At 49.3% G+C, this 19,106-nt stretch overlaps 1 protein-coding gene across 1 annotated transcript in view; it reads left to right on the top strand.

Moving 5' to 3' along the window:
- LOC138514262 (tubulin alpha-1C chain-like) overlaps positions 1 to 19,106 on the top strand; it is a 142,375-nt gene that overhangs the window by 84,106 nt on the left and 39,163 nt on the right. The window contains exon 3 of the mRNA XM_069629635.1: positions 5,137 to 5,285. Within this exon, the coding sequence (XP_069485736.1) occupies positions 5,137 to 5,285 (149 nt within the window). The remainder of the gene's footprint in view (positions 1 to 5,136; positions 5,286 to 19,106) is intronic.

Below are 19,106 nucleotides of genomic sequence, written 5' to 3'. Positions count from 1 at the left end.
GAAGGCGAGCATCATCCTGGGATAGTTGTAAGGAAATTGGCTTTTTTGTGAAGCTGATTTTAAGCACTACAAATATTAAACCTGGCCAAAGAGGTTGAGCTAAAGGTAGGCGATTAAGTGAAGATGAGGAGGTGGATGAAGCAGGGAGATGTTTGTGGGGGGGTGGGCTTAAGACTAAGGTGCTAGTAAATGGAGTAAATTGTAGTTCACTTTGGTCAAAAGGTTGACGTCTTGTAGGGAAGGAAGGACTTGCTGTCTCGTTGTTGTATTCGTCCAGATGTCCATCCTTTCTTTTCCCAAAGATAGATGCTATATCCAGGGAATATGAAGGCAGCATGAACTGTATAGAAGGCAATGCTATTTGGTGATGTGTATGTTAGTGCGCGGTACAAATATCCTTTAACATTATCACCACCGGAGTGGTCCCCTGGCGCTCTGACAGCTCTGAAAAAAAGGAGAGGGATGAGTTGGTGGGAATAAGCAAGTGCAAGGGAGCAGTGATGTGCTGTTGGCAGCCTCAACCCAGTTAATACCATTGGCTGTGCGTGTGGTGTTTCCTGGTCGGCAACCATCATGTACTATTGTGTGGTTTGTTTTGTTGTTGCAGTGTAGTGCTGTTTGTGCGGATTGCTGTGCTTATAGGCTTTTGGTAGCGTTTGGTTAGATTTTGAGAGGTTTATGCAGAGAGGTGCAAATTGTTAGTGAGTTGGTTGATTGGTATAGCTTGTTTTGGAGCGAAGTGCAAAGCTTGTATATTTTCTCCTGGTGGGGTGCGTGAGCATCTCCATCCATATCTGTGCCCAGCCGACACCCCAACAGTCCTTCCCTACAGGATGCCCACTCATAATCCTAGACCGTCTAAGTTTTGTCCCGCCCATCTGTCAGACCTGTCTGTATGCTGGGTAAGCATGAGTTTGACTCCATCCCAATCTAGTCGACGGACTTGGTCAGGGGTTCTAGTTCTGTCCTCATGGGGCGTTGCTTGTGTCCTATTCAATATAGCGTGGTCTCTCGTTATTGTGGGGTTTCCCATGGTCGGTTCTGGGTGTTGCCAGTGTCATCCTAAATTCTGTCATCCTGTTCTTTTTGTTTCCTGTTTGTCTGTTTTTCAGGTTGTGTCTGTGTTTTCTGAATTGTAGGTGGTCTTCGGTATTTCTTTAGGGATGATGTTCCAGGTTTTTGCAACCAGGTGTGAGAAGGAGGATCCCCCTAGTTATTTCTTAAGGTATGGTTTTTGTTCCAGGCGGATTTCGTTGCTTGATTTGAGGTCTTGTTGGCTTGTAGATCGTTACTTTCTTTTGTAGAAATTCAGCTCCCTTTCTGCTGATTGCCCTGTTAGGCGCATTGTTTTGAAGGTGATGCGATGTTTGTTTGGGGGCCCATGTAGTATTTGTAGCATTGGAGTGATGTGGTCTCTTCTGGAAAGTTTGAGGAGGGGTCTAGCTGATGCACTTTGGATGCGTTGTAGTTTCTTCATGAGGTATTCTGGCATCCCGAGATAGCTGTTTGCGTAGTCGATGAGGGCGACGATTGAGTGTTGTGTGTGAAGGAGAGGAAAGGTAGGATTCTTCTTGTGTGAAGGCGGAAGAAACATTTCTTGACTATTTCATTTATTTGTGGTTCTAAGGTTAGGGTGTTGTCCATCAGGACACCCAGGCTTTTTATTACCTGAGATGGCGTTGGCGCAGTTCCCATTTCTGTCAGCCATAGAATGTAGGTGGTTTTCTCTTGGTTATTGGATATGATCATGATTTCTGTCTTTCCTGGGTTGATTTTCAAGTTGTTTGCGCTCATCCAGTTAAAGGCTTCTTTTAGACCCTCGATTATGCTTGAGTGGTCGGTTTGAGTGTCTTCGATTTTGTAGATTTCGGTGTCGTCTGCGTAGTTGTAGCATGTAATTTTGTATTTTTTGAAGATTCTGATTACTGGGGTCTGGTATATGTTGAAGTATAGTGGTTACAGTGAGAATCCTTGTGGTACTCCAGTCGTTAACTCGTGGAGTAGATTTGAAGGGTCTAAGCCTTATAGTTTCTGTTCTGTCTGTTAGGAATGATTTAATCCAGAGTAGTGCCATGTCGGTTATGTCTGCCTTCCAGTCTTTTGGTTAGGGTGTCGAGGCTGACTGTGTCAAAGGCTGCAGAGAGGTCGAGCAGGATCAAGGCTGTGGTTGTGTTGGAATCTGCATTTGTTTTAAGGTCGTCCCAGATGGATAGTAGTGCTGATTCTGTTCCTCTTGCGGGTCTGAAGCCGACTTGTGCTTGGTCCAGCAGGTGGTATTTTTCTACACATTCTTGGGTTACTTTGTATACGTAGGTTTCTAGGAGTTTTGCCGGGTAGGGAATGTTTGAAATTGGTCTGTAGTTGGAGAGGTCTTCCATGCCGCCACTTGTTTTTTAAAAGTGGTTTGATATATGCTGATTTTAAGGATCTTGGTACTGTTACTGTTGCAAGTGAGAGATTTAGGAGGTGTCTGTAGTATTCTGATGGCGTTCCGTGTGAGGATTGATTTGTAGATGTCGGTAGGGAGAGGGGGGCGGGTTTGGGCAGGGATCCATGGGTGATCCTGCTTTCTTACTTTGTTTTACCAGCTTGACGAAAGCTTCAGCTGATATTTCTGGGAAGTTTTGGAGTTGTTGTTACTCTTATTTAGGTCGGTTGGTTAAGTGTTATGATTGGTTGGTCTGTTTTATGATTTGTCGGATGCCGATTTTTGTTTTTGAAATGGCCTGCCAAGTCGTTGCAGAGTTTCTCTGAGGATTTCGCAGTTGACTATGTTGAGAGGTTCTTCTGTTTTTATTTTCAGGTGTCCTTTGAATGCTATTGCGAGGGCTCTTCCTCTTTTATTTTTCCTAGTTTTCCTGAAGGCATTTGAAGTTGGTTAGGAGGCAACTTTAGAGTATGATTGTCGTCAGCCACGCTTTTGTGATGAATAGGATGTCAATGCCGTTGTCGCAGAGCAGGTCAAAGATCTCAGTTGAGTGTTTTGACATGTATCTTGCATTTATTAGGTTGCAGTGGAGTTTAGTAGTTTGGTTTGTGCTTTGTGTTCTCTGGTGGTGAGGTTTTCTTCCAAATTATTATCTAGTTGAAGTATTAGTACAGGTGTCTGTGTTGTCAGAGTTCTAGGTTCAGTCTTGGGTATTTGTTTTCATCAGGTTCTTCTTCCCAATTTGGTGGGTGTTGGGTGAAAGCTCCTCTAGTTTGTGATGCAAGGTGTTATTGTGTTGATTATGTTCTTGTTAGCATAAGAGGAACAAGCAAAGCTAAAACTAAGTGGAGCAGTGACAAGCCTTTAAGGAAAGCTGACTCAGGTGCTCTCTTCTGGACTTCAGGTGCCCTAGACTTTCCGGGATATACCTGGATGTATGCCAGTACACGGGTTGGTTAGGTGGCTTACTAGAGGTGCATCCTTACTAAGAATTTGAAGTAATTTGAGAGAAGCAAAGATGTGACAAGTTTGGGGAGGAAAAGTGACCTGAAAAAAAGTTAGGATGTGGGTTCCGTATATAAACCGCACGTCGGGTTCCTCTGTGCCAGGCAACCACCTTCCAAATGAGACGTTTCAGATCAAGGGGGTGGGGGGAACGAGACGGACGAGGAGCTTATACATTTTTTTCCATTAATTTTGACCCTTTCTACTTTAAATGTCTTATAGATGTTTCCTAATGTGTATTTCTGGATTGTCACAAATGTAGAGTTAAATTCAAATGGGTGTATTGTTTTTTTTAAGTTTTTTTTGGCATGGGGTGCCAAAAGTAGTTAACCAGACTCTTCTAGGCTACATCAGGAGCTAAATAGTTCCCAGCTCCCCCTCAATTTCGAACGCCGTAAATAACCATAACTTGTTTAAAAAAAAAAAAAAAATATATATATATATATATATATATATATAAATAATAGCATTTTTTTTCACAATTTTGCTGTTGCGTTTCTCTGGGGGACAGAGGGCAGGGTTAATGATTTAGCCAACTCCATGGTACTTTGTCAACTTGGAAAGGACAAGAGGCTGAGACAAATATTGGAACACATGATCTGCTGGGTGCTCCGTCAGTGCAGTTTAAATCCCAGAGCTATCCTTTGGCGTCATTTGTTACTTGTTCTTTTGCAGGTGACTCATAGTAGGCAACCGCATTATCCTCCATAATTCCTTAACCATGTGTTCCGTTGGGCATGGTGTGTATATATGATGTAAAATGAGATGCACGCCTGAATGCCAAGCACTCCAACCCTGAAGAATGATTTTATAACAGAAAAAACCCCTATGCTCTTGCTTGTGCTAGCTTCCGTCTATTGTGAAAAGCTCTGCTTCGCTCGAGCTAGGTTTGCGCTATAAACTATTAAATAAAAGAGCCTACTTAGTCTAGCAGGCTTCTGCTACAAAGGAAGGTAGTGTTGGCGTATCAAAAGAATGCATGCATAAATGCAGAACACAAGTAGGACCATTGTTTTTTTTTTGTGTGTCATTTGCTGATGTATTTGAGCTTGCACAGACCCTCTAACGCCTGCTTCTGTGTTAATATTTTTTAATTTGTGTGAATGTTAGAATGTGCCATATGTGCGGAAAATGGCTGGTTTCTACTTCCGCCACCTCCCTGTTTATTTAAAAAAAGAAAATTGATTTGAAATTGACCTGTACTGCCTGGATTTTTACACCGGTTAATGGGTCTAGGTCCTTAACCGATTAGGGTCACAGGTGTGAACCACTTTGGGATTGCCAGCAGTGTTTTTCAGAGCCAACTGCAAGCCAGAGGGTAGGGTTTAGGTGATGACCATTTCCTTCAGCCAGCTAGGTCCTCTATCCATGAAGGCCCTAGGAGTCCTGTTAGTAACTAGGAGTATATCTGGCCTTTTCCCTTTCCAACTGTAATGTGAATTGGGGAGCATGTAGACTACTCTGAAGGCGTTGTTTTCACTGTACTGCAAGCACAGAGTACCAAAGGTAACCCTCTTACAAGGCAAGTTTGCATAGTCCATGCCTGATGGTCAGATCTCAGATTAGTGCGCTTCAATGTCCATAAATATTAATGGGCAAGGACGCACACGACATCTAGATTGTTTAGATGTACATACCTCGATTTAGATGTGCATTTTGAATACTTTTAATACACGTATGTAATCTATTCTGTTCCTCTTTAGATGAGATCAGAACTGGCATATACCGCACGTTGTTTCACCCAGAGCAACTCATGAGCGGCAAGGAAGATGCGGCCAACAACTATGCGCGTGGCCACTACACCATCGGCAAGGAGCTCATAGATAACGTGGTGGACCGGATCCGGAAAATGGTAATTTGTAGATTGAGGGATGAACAATGTTCTTGCCTGATTAATTTTTAGCCATCCTCCGAAACGGCTCATTTGCCAAATATTATGTTTCATTCAATGTGAAACTGGCTTTCTAATTATGCCTTTCAGGCAAGATTTCAGTAAATAAAATGTCTCAATTTCTTAACTTTTCCCTTCACCAAATCGGGACTCTTTTTTTTCTTTTTATATATATATATATATATATATATATATATATATATATATATATATATATATATATATATATATATATATATATTTTTTTTTTTTTTTTTTTTTATTTTAACAGAGGGAAAGGTGTAGGGTGGGTTATCTTCCTACCACCTTGAAAGGGAATGAGTACCCACCTCAAACTGGAAAAGGTACTTCTAGAAGGGGTAGAAATGCAGTGTGAATGGAGGGCACTATTTATTGCCTGGTATTGCCCCAAAGCTAGAGCATTTAGTGCCCAGCATCATTACCAGATGGTAATGCCTCCACCAATGAGGGTATAGCCATTTCCCCAGACTGCAGTTGTGGAGAGTCGATTGTAATGGGTAAGAGTAGACTACAGTAAGACTGTTAGCGAGGAAAGCATTTAGGGGAAGTGGTAAAAATAGACAGACTAGCAAGGATGTTAAGCTGGGAAGGAGGCAGAATCCGGAGCAGCAGAGAGGTGGCTGCACCATTCTCCATGAAGGGAGTGGAGGGAGAGGGTGCAAGGGACCAGAGAGGAAGTGCATCAGATTTGGGCAGAGTAGCTGGGAGCCAGGGGAAAACTAGCGAGTAATAGCGGAGTAAGGGTGGAAGGAGGCATTTGGTACTGAAGTCCACAGCAGGAGAAGATGCATGCATGCATTGCTATTGGGTATTAGCTGATGGCTAACTTCTCCCACCACGAGTACAAATAAAGTTTGAAAAGCAAAGCTATTACACAATGCCTTTCAGAAAGCAGACATTACAAAGTAATTATTGATTTTATAATTTTTGTTTCAGGATGTAAATGTTATCGCCTGTAGCAATCTTCTTACTTTGTTTACTCTGGCTCACTTCTAAATTATAGGTTGCAGTTTCACTTCAACTCCACTTGCCCCTTGCTTGCCTTTCCTGGTTGTTAATGTATCTTTTCTCTTAGCCTAATTTTCTTTTTCTACCCTTAATGTGAAGGGTCCCTCTGCGCCCCACCCCCCAACTCAGCCATACTTAGGAAAAATAGTCAATAATAATTAACCTTAGAGTAGATGTGTCCTAGTTACTAAATTGCTGATTTGAACCACGAGACCTGGGTTCCAAGCCCAGATTCTGCATTTTATCACTGTTGCTTGACAAACACAAGCTCCCTGTGCCTTGGTTGCTTTATCAATCAAAATTGTTTGAACTTCACCGATATAGGACTGTATAGTGGACAGAACCTCTACCAATTGCCAGTTCAGACAATCTCAAATTTGGTTATTAGGTGACTTTTTTTTAAATTTATTTTTTTAAACCCGAAACCAAAAAAGATTGATTTAGAAAGACCGCTCTGTGACCGCACAGAGTGATCTTTAAAAATGAAACTGTGAGCCCCAGTGCCGCACACGGGGGGGTGTGGAAAAAACTTGTGTATGCAGAGGGGTGGTCTGGAGAATGGCAGGGAGCAAAAGAGGACTTGAGGGGGTGAAACCCCCGAATTTAAAAATGGCACTGATGTCCCTTTCCTGTTTTCTGATGGCTCCACGAAACGAAAAAACTCGGTCTTTTTGATATGTGACCTGCAGAAAACTGGAAAATGACAGAACCCAAATTGCCCAGTTAACACCTTGGGCATACCTTATTATGTGGATAATGCTGGAAAGCGCTTTTACTCACTGAAGTACACTCCACTTTCACCCTATGATTCGGCCTTTTCCATAAATGGTGTCTTTTTCTGACTCTTCAAACATCCCCATTCTACATGGACTCTTGTTGCTTAACTGTACACTCTTATACTTGGGGTATCCTGTCTGTTTTAAGTTTATTTCTCTTTGTGTACAATTATAACATTGATCATCTCTGGCAATGTTATGGGTGACAAATTTGCTCCGTTTTTGTATGTACTGCAACAGTCTCATGCTTAACCTTGGGGACTAACAGTCGGGTGGTCACAGGGGCTTGGGTGTCTCTAGTGGAAACTGCCCCTGGAGGCGGTATACAAGGAATTCCCAGAAAACCCTCACTCTATCCCTGCATGAAGGTTTTTTTATTTTTTTTAAAAGGCAAGCAGTAAACCCCTTGGTCAGCCCCCACTATACTATTGGTTCTCATAGAGGGGCATTCCAATCGACTTGCCAGACCGAAACACTCAGAGGTGGAATACATACTTTTCCCTTTCAGGTAAAGGAGACGCAGCATTCTAAATGCAGAGAAGTTTGGATGAATTTCTTTCTTTGCCTCAACTGCCGATGGAATCATTTGAATGAGTGGGCCAGACTAGTGTGGACTGCAGGAATCCTGTTGAATGTCATGCATGACAAACTGAATGAACAGAAACTTAACTTGCATTGCTTACCACAGGCGACGCAGACTTCTGATTTGTGCTGGGAAGGCACCTCAAAGCAGACCAGGGTGACGAGGCTCTCAAGGGCAGAGATCACAACCCACATGTTTAGGTCCATTTTAAAATCTGAGATGGTGGCAGACCTTGATCTAACCTCTTCAAGCCTACATGACCACAGGCCCTCGGGCCCAATTGCAGCAGAGCCCAGCCTAAGCTACACAGGTGCTAACCATGCCATGAAGCGAAACCCAAAGGGAAGCAAGACCACAGTATAAAAGCAACTGTGCTCAGTCTAATGGTGTTGGGTGTTAAGAAGGAGCTGGGGAAAAGAGTTTGGAGAAGTTTGGTGGGTGAGGGTGTATTTAAGGTTGGAAGGCAAGCCATAAAGGTGAGGGAGGGGGAAGAGTTTAGTAATCGGGATGAATCTATATTGGAGACAGAGGATTATCAGAAGAGTTGTACAGAAATAGAAAGGTCATCGTCTGGAGAAAGTTAGAAAGTATCATTCGAGAAAGAGGCTGGTCATTTGTAGGAGAAGACTAAGGAGGGCACAGAGAGAGATGTCCACAGTTGGAAGCGGAGACTGAAGTGGTGCCATCTATTATGGGGGTGCGTGGTGAGGGGGGAGAGATGCTCTTGTTCTGGAGAGGGACATGTGTATTTCTGCAACTCCACCTGTTGCCATTAAGATCAGGGAGGTTCCAGTGCACTATGTTACTAGAGGCAAGACTAGGAATGAGATGGTGCAAATTCATTGGAGCAGGAAGGCTACAACGGGAGTAGCAAGAAGTTTGGGGGAGGGGAGAAAGTGTCCCAGGGAAGTGACCTGCTGACGGAGACCCACCCTGCCACAATCCTCACTCTGGGAGAGCACACCGGTGTTCGGAAATATCCACCTCTATCGTGGGACTACTGAAGGAGAACCTAAGATTTTCCAAACCTGTGATGTCTTTGTCAGTGTCTACTGTGGATTCTACAAAAGTGGGTTTGAGAATCCCAAAAATACAGAGCAGGTGCTTCATTGTGGAATGGAGTCCAGATGAGCCACAACCAAGTACTTGAAAGACTTTGTCTCCCCACTTTTTCTTCTAATGGGTGTTTTTGCTAGTACTACTGGGAGACTTTCACTTTCCTTTGATAGCTTGGTTTATGCTTGCCAGCCTCCATAATGGGACGTGAAGTGAAGGACCCCTAAAAACAGTTTGCTACCTACCTTTTCTAGTCCCCCTCCAGCCCCTTGCAGTGGCAGTTATCTGTTTCCACTGTACCTCGCTTGGACGGTTCCTTCATTGAGTAGAACACTTGCTTCAAAACTAATGAAACCCATCTTGCAGCTGCCCTCTGTACACTCCATGCAACTATGCATATTTGAACTCCCCCAGTACATAGGCTAGGCTTGTTACATCAGGACTGTTTTCCAATATGCCAATTTTGCATGGAATTGCTTATTTTTATTTGCCACTTTTCATATAGCACAGAAATTATAGTAATTTTTTCAAGTTTAGCTGAATTCCGGTGCCTCTATTCTCTCTAGACGTGAGCGGAATCCCCCGAGCAGCGGGTGAACCTCTGCCGAGGTAATTGTGGCTGCCGGGGGCTGCACCGGGTACCGGTGAGTGCCTGGGCGATAGGAGCAACGGTGCTGGGGGCGGCGGAGGCATCCTTGGTGGAACTGCCCACGGTGAGTGGCTGAGGACCCAGTGCGCGGCAGATCCTCAGGGCGAATGGGTGCTGGCTGGCCTGAGGCCTCCCCCCCCCCCCCTGGGGACAGGAACTCATGAAGTTGGGCCCCAGGTGAGTGGACAGGGGACGGAGACACAGCTGCCTGCTGCTACAGCTGCCCGTGGTTGGCTGGGCCCCCGCCGGTTCCTCCCCAGAGTGCAGGAACTGGCTGATGGTGGCCCGCGGTGAGGACCACCAACACACTGCCGCTCCCCCCGCGGCTGGCTAATTGCAGCCCCGGCTCCTCCCTTTCCACCCTGGACTAGGCCCGGACAAAGAGCAGAGCGGCCCTGCCCCTCCCTGCTGCGGGTGCCTGCCTCCTGCCGGCTGTGGCTGCTCGTGCCTGGTCCCAAACCACCCCGACCAGGGCTGCGCCAGCCATAGCCCCGTTGCGCTGCACTTCCGCCGGGCTGCACAATCCGTTGGTGCCCATCCTGTCTCCTCCGAGACCCGAGGAGACACCTCGCGTTCTGGGCCTCGGGAGCTGGCCCGCTCTATTGGTCCCCACTTGCCATCACATCCCATGGGACAATGCCTTGCGGAAGGCCTGTGCACCTGCTGCACTACGGTGCTGACAACGGACATTGGCCCCTCAGGTTTCTGCTGCAGTGGACGTCCTGGACACATCCCACCCCCCCAGCCCTTTCTCTATTGCCCCTGCTTCCCAGCAGACCACCTAAAGGTCCACGATGGGCCAGAATGCCTGAGCACTGTTCCTCACATACTAGACTGTGGCCCAGCCAGCGCAGACCTTCCCTGAGACCCCATACCCGGCATCATTACCCAGAGTACCAGGAATAGCTGACAACGCCGCCCGCACCTGCTCCTGCTGCTATATCATAACCTCTCTGCCTTTGCAGCCCCGATCCCTGGGGCGCGACCAGGGTGTGGCAGCGGGGTCCTCCTGTCGGCTAGGGCATTACATCAAGAGCACTGTACTCATCCACACAGCTGATACGGCTTCTCCCCCCCCTCCCACCCCCCCCGGTACACAGCCAGCAACTGGCAGCTCCAGCCTACATTACCATCCACCTTAAGTATGTAGAAAAGATCGCGGACTGAGCAAGGGGCTTCTCCACGAACCAGGATGACCTGGAACTACCGCCAGATACCCCTCAGCCTGACCGAACGGTGATGCACATCCTTCCATGAGAAGCTGGATGACATAAACGCGAACGTGGTCTCACTGAGAACTAAGCTGGACTAGGATGGCCGAGGCAGAAACTAGAATTGGGGACAACGAGGATGGAGTGCACGCCCTACAAACCACGCTTACGGAAGTAGTGCGTGACATGAAGCGCGTCAAGGCCAAATGTGACGACTTGGAGTCTAGATCACGCAGGAACAACGTCCGCATCGTGGGTGTCCCTCAGTCCACACTCAAGGGCCGGATGGAACTGGCCGTCGAATCTCCTCAAGGACCTATTTCATCATCCTCAACTTTCCCTGTTCTTTACAATTGAGCGTGCGCAAAGGGCGCTGGGCCCCTCCACCCTGGGCGACTTTCCCAGGCCAATAATTGTTAAGATCCATAGCTACAGAGATAGGGATCATATACTACGGCTAGCACGTGAGAAAGGGGAATGAAGGCTAGATTCACAAATCATCAGAATCTTCCCAGACTACTCCTTGGGGGTCCAGATGGAGCGCCGACAGTTCAATGGAGTGACGAAGATGCTCAAGGAAAGGAAAATTGAATACGCAATGCTCTTCCCTGCCCACCTGAAATTCACCCATCGCAACAAACTCCATTTCTTTACGGTTTCAGATGAAGCCGTGAAATTCATTGAATCACAGATCCCGCTTAGGGATCCGGTGAATGAGTTTATGGACAATGACTGAGGCTGATGACGCTTCAGAGGGGCCTATCGGGCGAAATCTGGCTCGCCGACACATGGCCCTCCTTCACCTAGATCGGCACCATGGTACACTAACTGAGCCCTGTAGATGACCGCCTCAGGCCATCCTCGCTCGAGGCAGGGGACACCCCTGATCCTCACTTTCACCATCATACGCATCGAAGAGGTGCCTCTGCCTTCCACTCACCGGCACGCCCCTAACACGCATGCCTCAATTGTTATGATTTTACCTTTGGTTTTCCACTATGCACCATCTTGCAACCATGGGTATATATTTCCGTTCAGTGAATGATGGTGTCTGCTGCACCGAAATATTAGCAAAGTTGGTTACACGGCAGCGGTGACCCCCGCTGCAGCTGCAATGCCTTTTCTAGTGCTGCTAAATTGGGAATGGCACGCTGGCGCCAGCTATTTGGGTGGTGATCACTACACTGCTGGTTGGGGGACGGCAGTGAGGGAGGGAGGTGGCAAAGTTGGGGGATGTTATAAGGAAAAAGGCAAGAAAGCGGTGGCTGAGGCTGGGATGTGGTACGGCCGTGTCACATCGATACGCACAGTGCTGAATGGTGGCGGATTCCACTGTTTGGATGTTTCATATTGCTACATCATGACTGTTAAATTAATGACATGGAACGTCCGGGGGTTAAGCAATTTCACAAAAGCCCGCAGAATAACTGCATATGCCCAGAGACACAGAATCAAAATACTCCTCCTGCAAGAAACACGCCTTGGGGCACCTCGCATCATGCCTGGCACCGACCTAGGGCCCTAACGGCTTCTACACAAAATATTCCACTCAGTCCAGAGGAGTGCTAACTCTGATCCATAAATCAGTGGAATTCTCACTGCGCACTAGTTACATAGACTGGGGTGGGGGGGGGGGGTTAGATATGTACTTCATTGCTCATTGCTTGTTAGCCAATACGGAATGTCTGCTTGTGAACACATATGCCCCGAATATTGATCCCCTGATTTCTTTGACGAAGTGACCACCCTACTCATGAGATACATTGGAGTCCCAATTGTACGGGGGGTTTGGGGTGGTGGGGGGTTTGGAGGACATTAACCTGATCCTAGATAATGCCCTAGACAGAACTGGCACAACCCGCAGAGCCACGTTCCGTGCTGCCAGCCGTTTATGCACACACATGGACTCATTGGGCCTATGTGATGCATGGAGAGCACTCTACCCACACATGAGAGAATATACATATTACTTGTCTATACACGACAGTTCATCTAGGATAGATCTGCTCCTCGTATCGAGCGAGCTAATGGGCAAGACCATAGATACTCTGATACTAGCGCGCACGCTCTCGGAACACTCCCCAGTAACGCTGCAGATCAAGCTGGGGCCCAGCCTACCTACCCGCTCCGCCTGGCGCTTCAAATCGGATGCACTGCGAGATAGTCTTCAAGGCAGAGATTCTGGCTGACATTGACACCTTTTCGACTGCAACAAACCCGATCCTCTCGAGGGGACCTGCTGGGAGGCATTCAAGGTCTTCATTGGAGGCATGTGTATTTCAAGGGAAGCTGGGGTACTGAAGGACATAAAGCATAATCTATAATGCTCTGAGAACAAACTTCGGAACTCGAGCGGGAATACGCCACCGCACCTTCCCCAGGTGAGGGGGACAGACTGGGAGAACCCTGTCAAGACTGGCGCGCATAGAGGGGGGGTAGGAGCCGCATTGAAAAGCATTTGACTCTAGTGGTGCCCAACACTGGTCTGACCAGCATACCCTGGACACCTTTGCGGAATTCTATACCGCTTTGTATGCTCCCCTGCGGGCGCACACTGCCCAGGACATAAATGGTCTACTTGACCATATCCCCATGACCTACATCTCCCGAGCCACCAGAGAGCAGCTGGATTCCCCGATCACTCTTGATGAGATTGCTGAGGCCATCTCAGACCTCCCGAAGGGCAGTGCTCCTGGACGGGCTCACCTCAGAATTCTACCAGGAACGTGTGGCCATTTTAGCACCCAAACTACACGAAGTCTGGACTGAGTCACTCCGCTTGGCCACCCTGCCCCAATCCCTGCGTGAAGCTCTCGTAACTGTTCGTCCCAAGCCGGGTAATCCTCTGGGTGACTGTGGATCCTACAGACCCCTATCACTTATAAATACAGATACCAACATATTTGCCAAGGTTATTGCAAGCATAGTCCTCCCCATAATGTCGCACTTGGTCCACCCAGACCAAAGCGGCTTCGTCCCTGGTCGCTCAACAGCCCTCAATATCCGCCAGCTCTTTAATGTAATGTCCAGAATTGATCCTAAAGCCAAAGCGGTCGCGGTTACTCTAGATGCTTAAATGGCGTAAAACATGGTGTCCTGGCAATATATGTGGGCAGTGTTGGAGAAAATGGGGATCAGTCCAAGCATGATATCCTATATTCTACTACTATACACAGATCCTGTGGCCAAAGTCCTGGTCAACTCTCTAACGGCGTCACCCTTCACGCTCCATAGGGGCACTCGCCAGGGTTGCCTGTTCTCCCCCATACAATTTGCGCTAGCTATTGAGCCTATGGCTGATAGCGTCCGAGATGGACACACCTGCAAGGGCATACGACTGCAGGACACACTGGAAATATCACTATACGCTGATGATGTACTCCTTTACATTAGGGATCCGTCTGCACATCTAGACCCGATTATCCGCGATATAACAAATAGGCACATTCTCGGGCTTTAACATAAACTACTCCAAATCGGAATTATTCCCACTCACTGCGGCAACCCAACAGCCGGCATCCGAATTCCCTCTCCGCTGGTCCCCAGGTGGCATCAAATATCTCGGGGTTCAGGTATCGCTATGTAGATCCTCCCTACTGGCCGACAACTACACTGCTACAGCGCAACTCGTAGAGTCCAAAATGTCAAGATGGCGTAACCTTTCCCTATCGGGCAAACTGTCCCTAATCAAAATGATAGTGGTCCCCAAGCTCGTCTATATTTTTGCAAATGTCCCAATCTGGATGGGGGAAAAAATACTTCAGGAACTTACTGTGCATGCCACAATTCCTGTGGCACTCCGGTGCGTTTCGCAGGACGTGGCAACATATGACTCTCCCTTACAAGAGAGGGGGCTTCACAGCCCCTAATCTTACCGGTATTGGATTGCCGCACAGGCTCAACATACCGCACACTGGTATAAACACCCGGATGCACCCCCCACCCCCCATGTGAAACTTGAAAAACTAGCAAGTGAGGAGGTAAATATTGTGTCCCTTACCCTCTGTCGCACATATCACACGGATGCCCCAGCGGGTCACATAGCTACCATGGCATGGAGTAGACTACTGCAGTCCCAACCCAAGCATCGTCCATACTATAAGTGATCACCCATTTGGCACTTCCCGGGCCTCACTTCCACCCACGATAAACTCCTCATGCGACACTGGCTTTACCTGGGGTATCCGGCGCTGTCAGATCTATACCCTGAAGGAAAATTCATCACCCCGCAGACATGGCGCCCTGGTCACTCTGGTTCAGCGCTGGAGCTGCTGCAATACTTCAGACTAAGAGTGGCAGTTCGTGCCATGTGGCCCACTTACCCAGACGAGCCCCCTGATTCACCCGAGATCCACTACATAGTCAATTCAACCAGCGGCAGGGGTATAACGTCCACTCTGTACAAGATGCTGCTGGGAAAATCGGAGGATGCACTTCTGAAACCGCAGGATGAATGGAGTGACGAACTGGGCCTACCAATCACAGACGCTATGTGGAGCAAAATGTGCTTGCACACACGCAAAGTTGCCCTTATATCCAGATTTAGATGTATGCAATTTAAGCTCCTTAATCGACTATACTGCACGCCTCACAGGGTGGTGAAATTTGCACAGAACCAGTCCCACACATGTCCGAGATGCAAATCCAAGGAAGCGGACCACACACACATGTTTTGGTCCTGAAGTGCGCTGGGTGCATTCTGGAAAGCAGTGACTGAAGCCCTATCAGAGATAGTCGGGACCCAAATGTGCCTTGATCCGCTGGCTATGCTGTTGTGCGCTGGGGCTGAGGTGAAGAAAGCGTCTACATTTTTGAATGTCGGTGCTATGGTTGCCAAAAAATGTATAGTGCAGTGCCCCTCATTTGAGATGTAGCTAAAGGCCCTCACTTGGACACAGATGTGCGAGGACGATTACATCAATTCCCTCCCAACTAACTCTCACCCGAAAAATGTGTGGACAGACTTATGTAGTTAAACCGCTCTCCTCCAAATGCACAGGTTGAATAAAGACCTTGAACTGTGTAAAAGTCTTTCGAGGGGATTGGGTCCTCCGACGTATTCCATATCTATGACATGTAATCACCACAGCTGTGCTGCTTCGGAAACTTTTTTCGGCGTCTGCGTCCTGCGTCGATGACGTTGATGCGCCGTCGTCGAGGACCTCCTCCGACGTCATCCGATGTGATAAGTAGGACGCACGACGCCCGTAGCCTCAGTTCCGTTTTTTCCGCGAACGTGTTGCTTTGTGTTTCTCGGTTTAAACGCCTCGACTCTTTGGAGTTCTGTTCTTCTCGGTTCTTCGAACCTGTTCGTTTTGTGAAAATCCTTCTGAAGATGTCTTCTACTTCTTCGACCCCACGTCCGGGTTTCAAGAAGTGCGGGGAGTGTGGGTCCAAGATGTCGGTGACGGACTCGCACGACGCCTGCCTCTGGTGCCTCGGGGAGGCCCATGACACGGATGACTGTATCGACTGCCAGTCGCTCACGTCCAAAGCCTTACGCGAACGTAAGAAGAAGTTGTCGGTAGGTCGGGTGTCCAAGCCCTGGAAGTCTAAGTCTGCGGGGCTTTCGACGGATGATTCGAGGGGTGACTCTCCACGTCATCGTCGGAAGTCTCGTGGGTCTCCTTCTAGGAGTCGGCCTCGCCACTCCTCAGCCTCTTCGAGGCATTCTCGGAAGCGCCGACACCGGTCGTCTTCCAGGTCCTCTTCGGAGGACTCTGCCCGGCACGTCGCTTACCCCTCCAGCTGTGCGACGCCGGAGGAATGGGCTTCCTTCGGGAAGAGGATGCTGGCTATTCTTGAGTCGCAGGGTACTCAGCTGTCCGCGCCCCCGAGTGGGGTCTGTCGTGTGAGGTCGAGAGACACCGCTCGCAAGAGTGGTCGGCACGAGTCACGGGAGAGGTCCCGTTTGGACAAGGGGACTCGTTCTCGACGTACCCGTTCCAGGTCCCGGTCCTCGACGCGTTAGAGACCGTGTGCACCTGTGAGGTCTTCGAAGAAGGCATCGACGTCTGCGGCGTCGAGGGCGTCGACGGGCTTTCTCGAGGCTGTGGCTCCGAGGAAGTCGTCGACGCTCAGGTCGTCGAGGGACACGCTCGGGGCTCCGGCCTCGAGGGCTGTGTCGACGCCGCCGATTCTGGAGGCGCTGCATCTGACTTCGACGCAGATTTCCTCGACGCCGATCCTCTCGGCGCTGATGCAGGTTCTCTCGACGCTGGCGCCGATTCGCTCGACGCCTTTCGTGTCGGAGGTACCCCGTGGCACGGGTGGACCCCCCTAGGAAGGCTCTGGTTAAGAGCAAGCACTCTAGGGTGCCTTCTTTTCGCCACCTGGACTATATTTCAGAGGCGGATGAGGATTCTGATGGCCTGGTTCCTAGTCAGGTTCCGGATGAAATTGTCTCGGGCGATAGTCAGTTTGACGAGTTGAGACAGTCACTGCATGATGCCAGTGGACTGGACACCTCTCCGGAGGTGGAGTTTTGTAGGCCTGAGCCTGGCTCTCATGCTGATTCCTCGTAACGGCGCCTTATGGCTAGGGTTTCTGAGTACTTGGGGTGGTCTGTTAACCCAGGGGAGTTTGTGCAGGATGATCTGACGGACATCCTTGATGTTGGTCCCCCAACTGACCCGGTTCTGCCGTTCCATATGGCTTTACAGAGAAGGGCGGCGGCGGCTTGGACTGCTCCGGAGAGTCTCCCGGCGGTGGGCAGATCCTTGTCGCGAAAATACCGTCCAGCCAGTGGCGACCCCTGCTACTTGACCAGGCACCCCACTCCGGAGAGTTTGGTGGTGCCCTCAGGTAACGCCGCAGCCGCTCCCACTCAGTCATGAGGCCATGTCCCATGGTTCGCCGGTTGGGGGAAGGCTGGCGCAGCATCTTGTAGAGTGGCAAGCCTTTACTTCAGATGTGTGGGTTCTGGAGATCATAACCCACAGCTACTGTCTTCCCTTTCGGCACAGGCCTCACGACAATCCACCGGGGAACCTCTCTTTGCGGTGTCCGGATCCGCTCCTTGCGCAGGAAATTCAAGCCCTGCTGGAGAAAGGCGCCATAGAACTGGTGCCTGTAGCGGAGAGGAACAAGGGATGGTATTCCCCTTATTTTTTGATTTCCAAGAAAGACGGGGGATTGAGACCCATCATGGACTTGCGCGGTTTGAACAAACTCCTCAGGAAGGACAAGTTCAAGATCGTTACTCTCTCTCAAGTCCTCCAGGCCCTTCAGCTTCAGGACTGGTTGGTGTCACTCGACCTCAAGGATGCTTACTTCCATGTGCCGATCCATCCCAAGCACAAGAAGTACCTGAGGTTCGCGGTTGGCGACTCGCACTTTCAGTTTCGGGTCCTACCGTTCGGATTGTCCTCCGCCCCGAGGGTTTTCACCAAGCTCATGGTGGTGGTGGCAGCGCATCTCGGGCAAGGGGGGATTCACGTCTACCCCTACCTGGACGATTGGTTGATCAGGGGGAGCTCTCCCGAGCAAGTCCTGGATCATCTATCGGTCACCTGTCGCTCCCTTCACAGGCTGGGCTTCTCCCTCAATTTAAAGAAGTCCCATTTGACGCCAACACAGCGGCTCCAGTACATCGGAGCAGTGCTCGACACTTCCCTGGGGCTGTGTTTTCCTCCCCAGGTGAGGGCTCTTCACATTCAGCAGATGGTGCACAAGTTTCAGCATGCCCAGACGCTCCCAGCGTTCGAGTTCTTGAGGTTGCTCGGCCTCATGGCATCCTGCATTCTTCTGGTGCCAGAGGCTCGCCTGCGGATGAGATCTTTGCAGTGGGCACTCAAGACGCAATGGTCGCAGTCCTCCGGCAGGATGTCGGACTCGATTCAGGTGCCGTCCTCGGTCGCCCGGGACCTTCTGTGGTGGGCCGTCGAAGGCAACTTGATGAAGGGGGCTCCATTTTGGCTTCCCTGGCCGGAGGTGATGATCGTGACGGATGCATCCCTCACGGGATGGGGAGCTCATGCCAACGGGCTGACAGTCAGCGGTTGTTGGTCTCCGTCGGAGTCCAGACTCCATATCAGTCTGTTGGAGCTGAGGGCCGTCAGGCTAGCCCTGAAGGCTTTTCTGCCGTCTGTGCGAGGGAAGAATGTCCTGATCCTGACGGACAACACAGTGGCCATGCACTACCTCAACAAAAAGGGGGGGGGGCAGGGTCACTTCCTCTGTGCAGGGAGGCGATGCAGCTCGAGTTCTGGGCCATCCAGCAGGAAGTTTCGATCTCGGCAGTTCATCTGGCCGGAGCCGAAAACGTGACGGCGGACGCTCTGAGCAGGCAGAGCGCGATCTCTCACGAGTGGGAGTTGGCTCAGGAGATTCTCCTGGAGATCTTCGCCCTTTGGGGGACCCCTCAAGTGGATCTATTCGCCTCCAGTGTCAACCGGAAGTGCGAAAGGTTTTGCTCGCGGGAATTTCCTCCAAAAGGAGCCTTAGGAGACGCGTTCGTGGTGGAGTGGTCATTCCCGC

This window comes from Ambystoma mexicanum, chromosome 12 (genome assembly GCF_040938575.1).
Source record: "Ambystoma mexicanum isolate Mex_15411 chromosome 12, UKY_AmexF1_1, whole genome shotgun sequence".
NCBI lineage: Eukaryota > Metazoa > Chordata > Amphibia > Caudata > Ambystomatidae > Ambystoma > Ambystoma mexicanum.
Note: the sequence above shows the minus strand (reverse complement) of the source record. Positions and strands in the feature narration are given on the sequence as shown.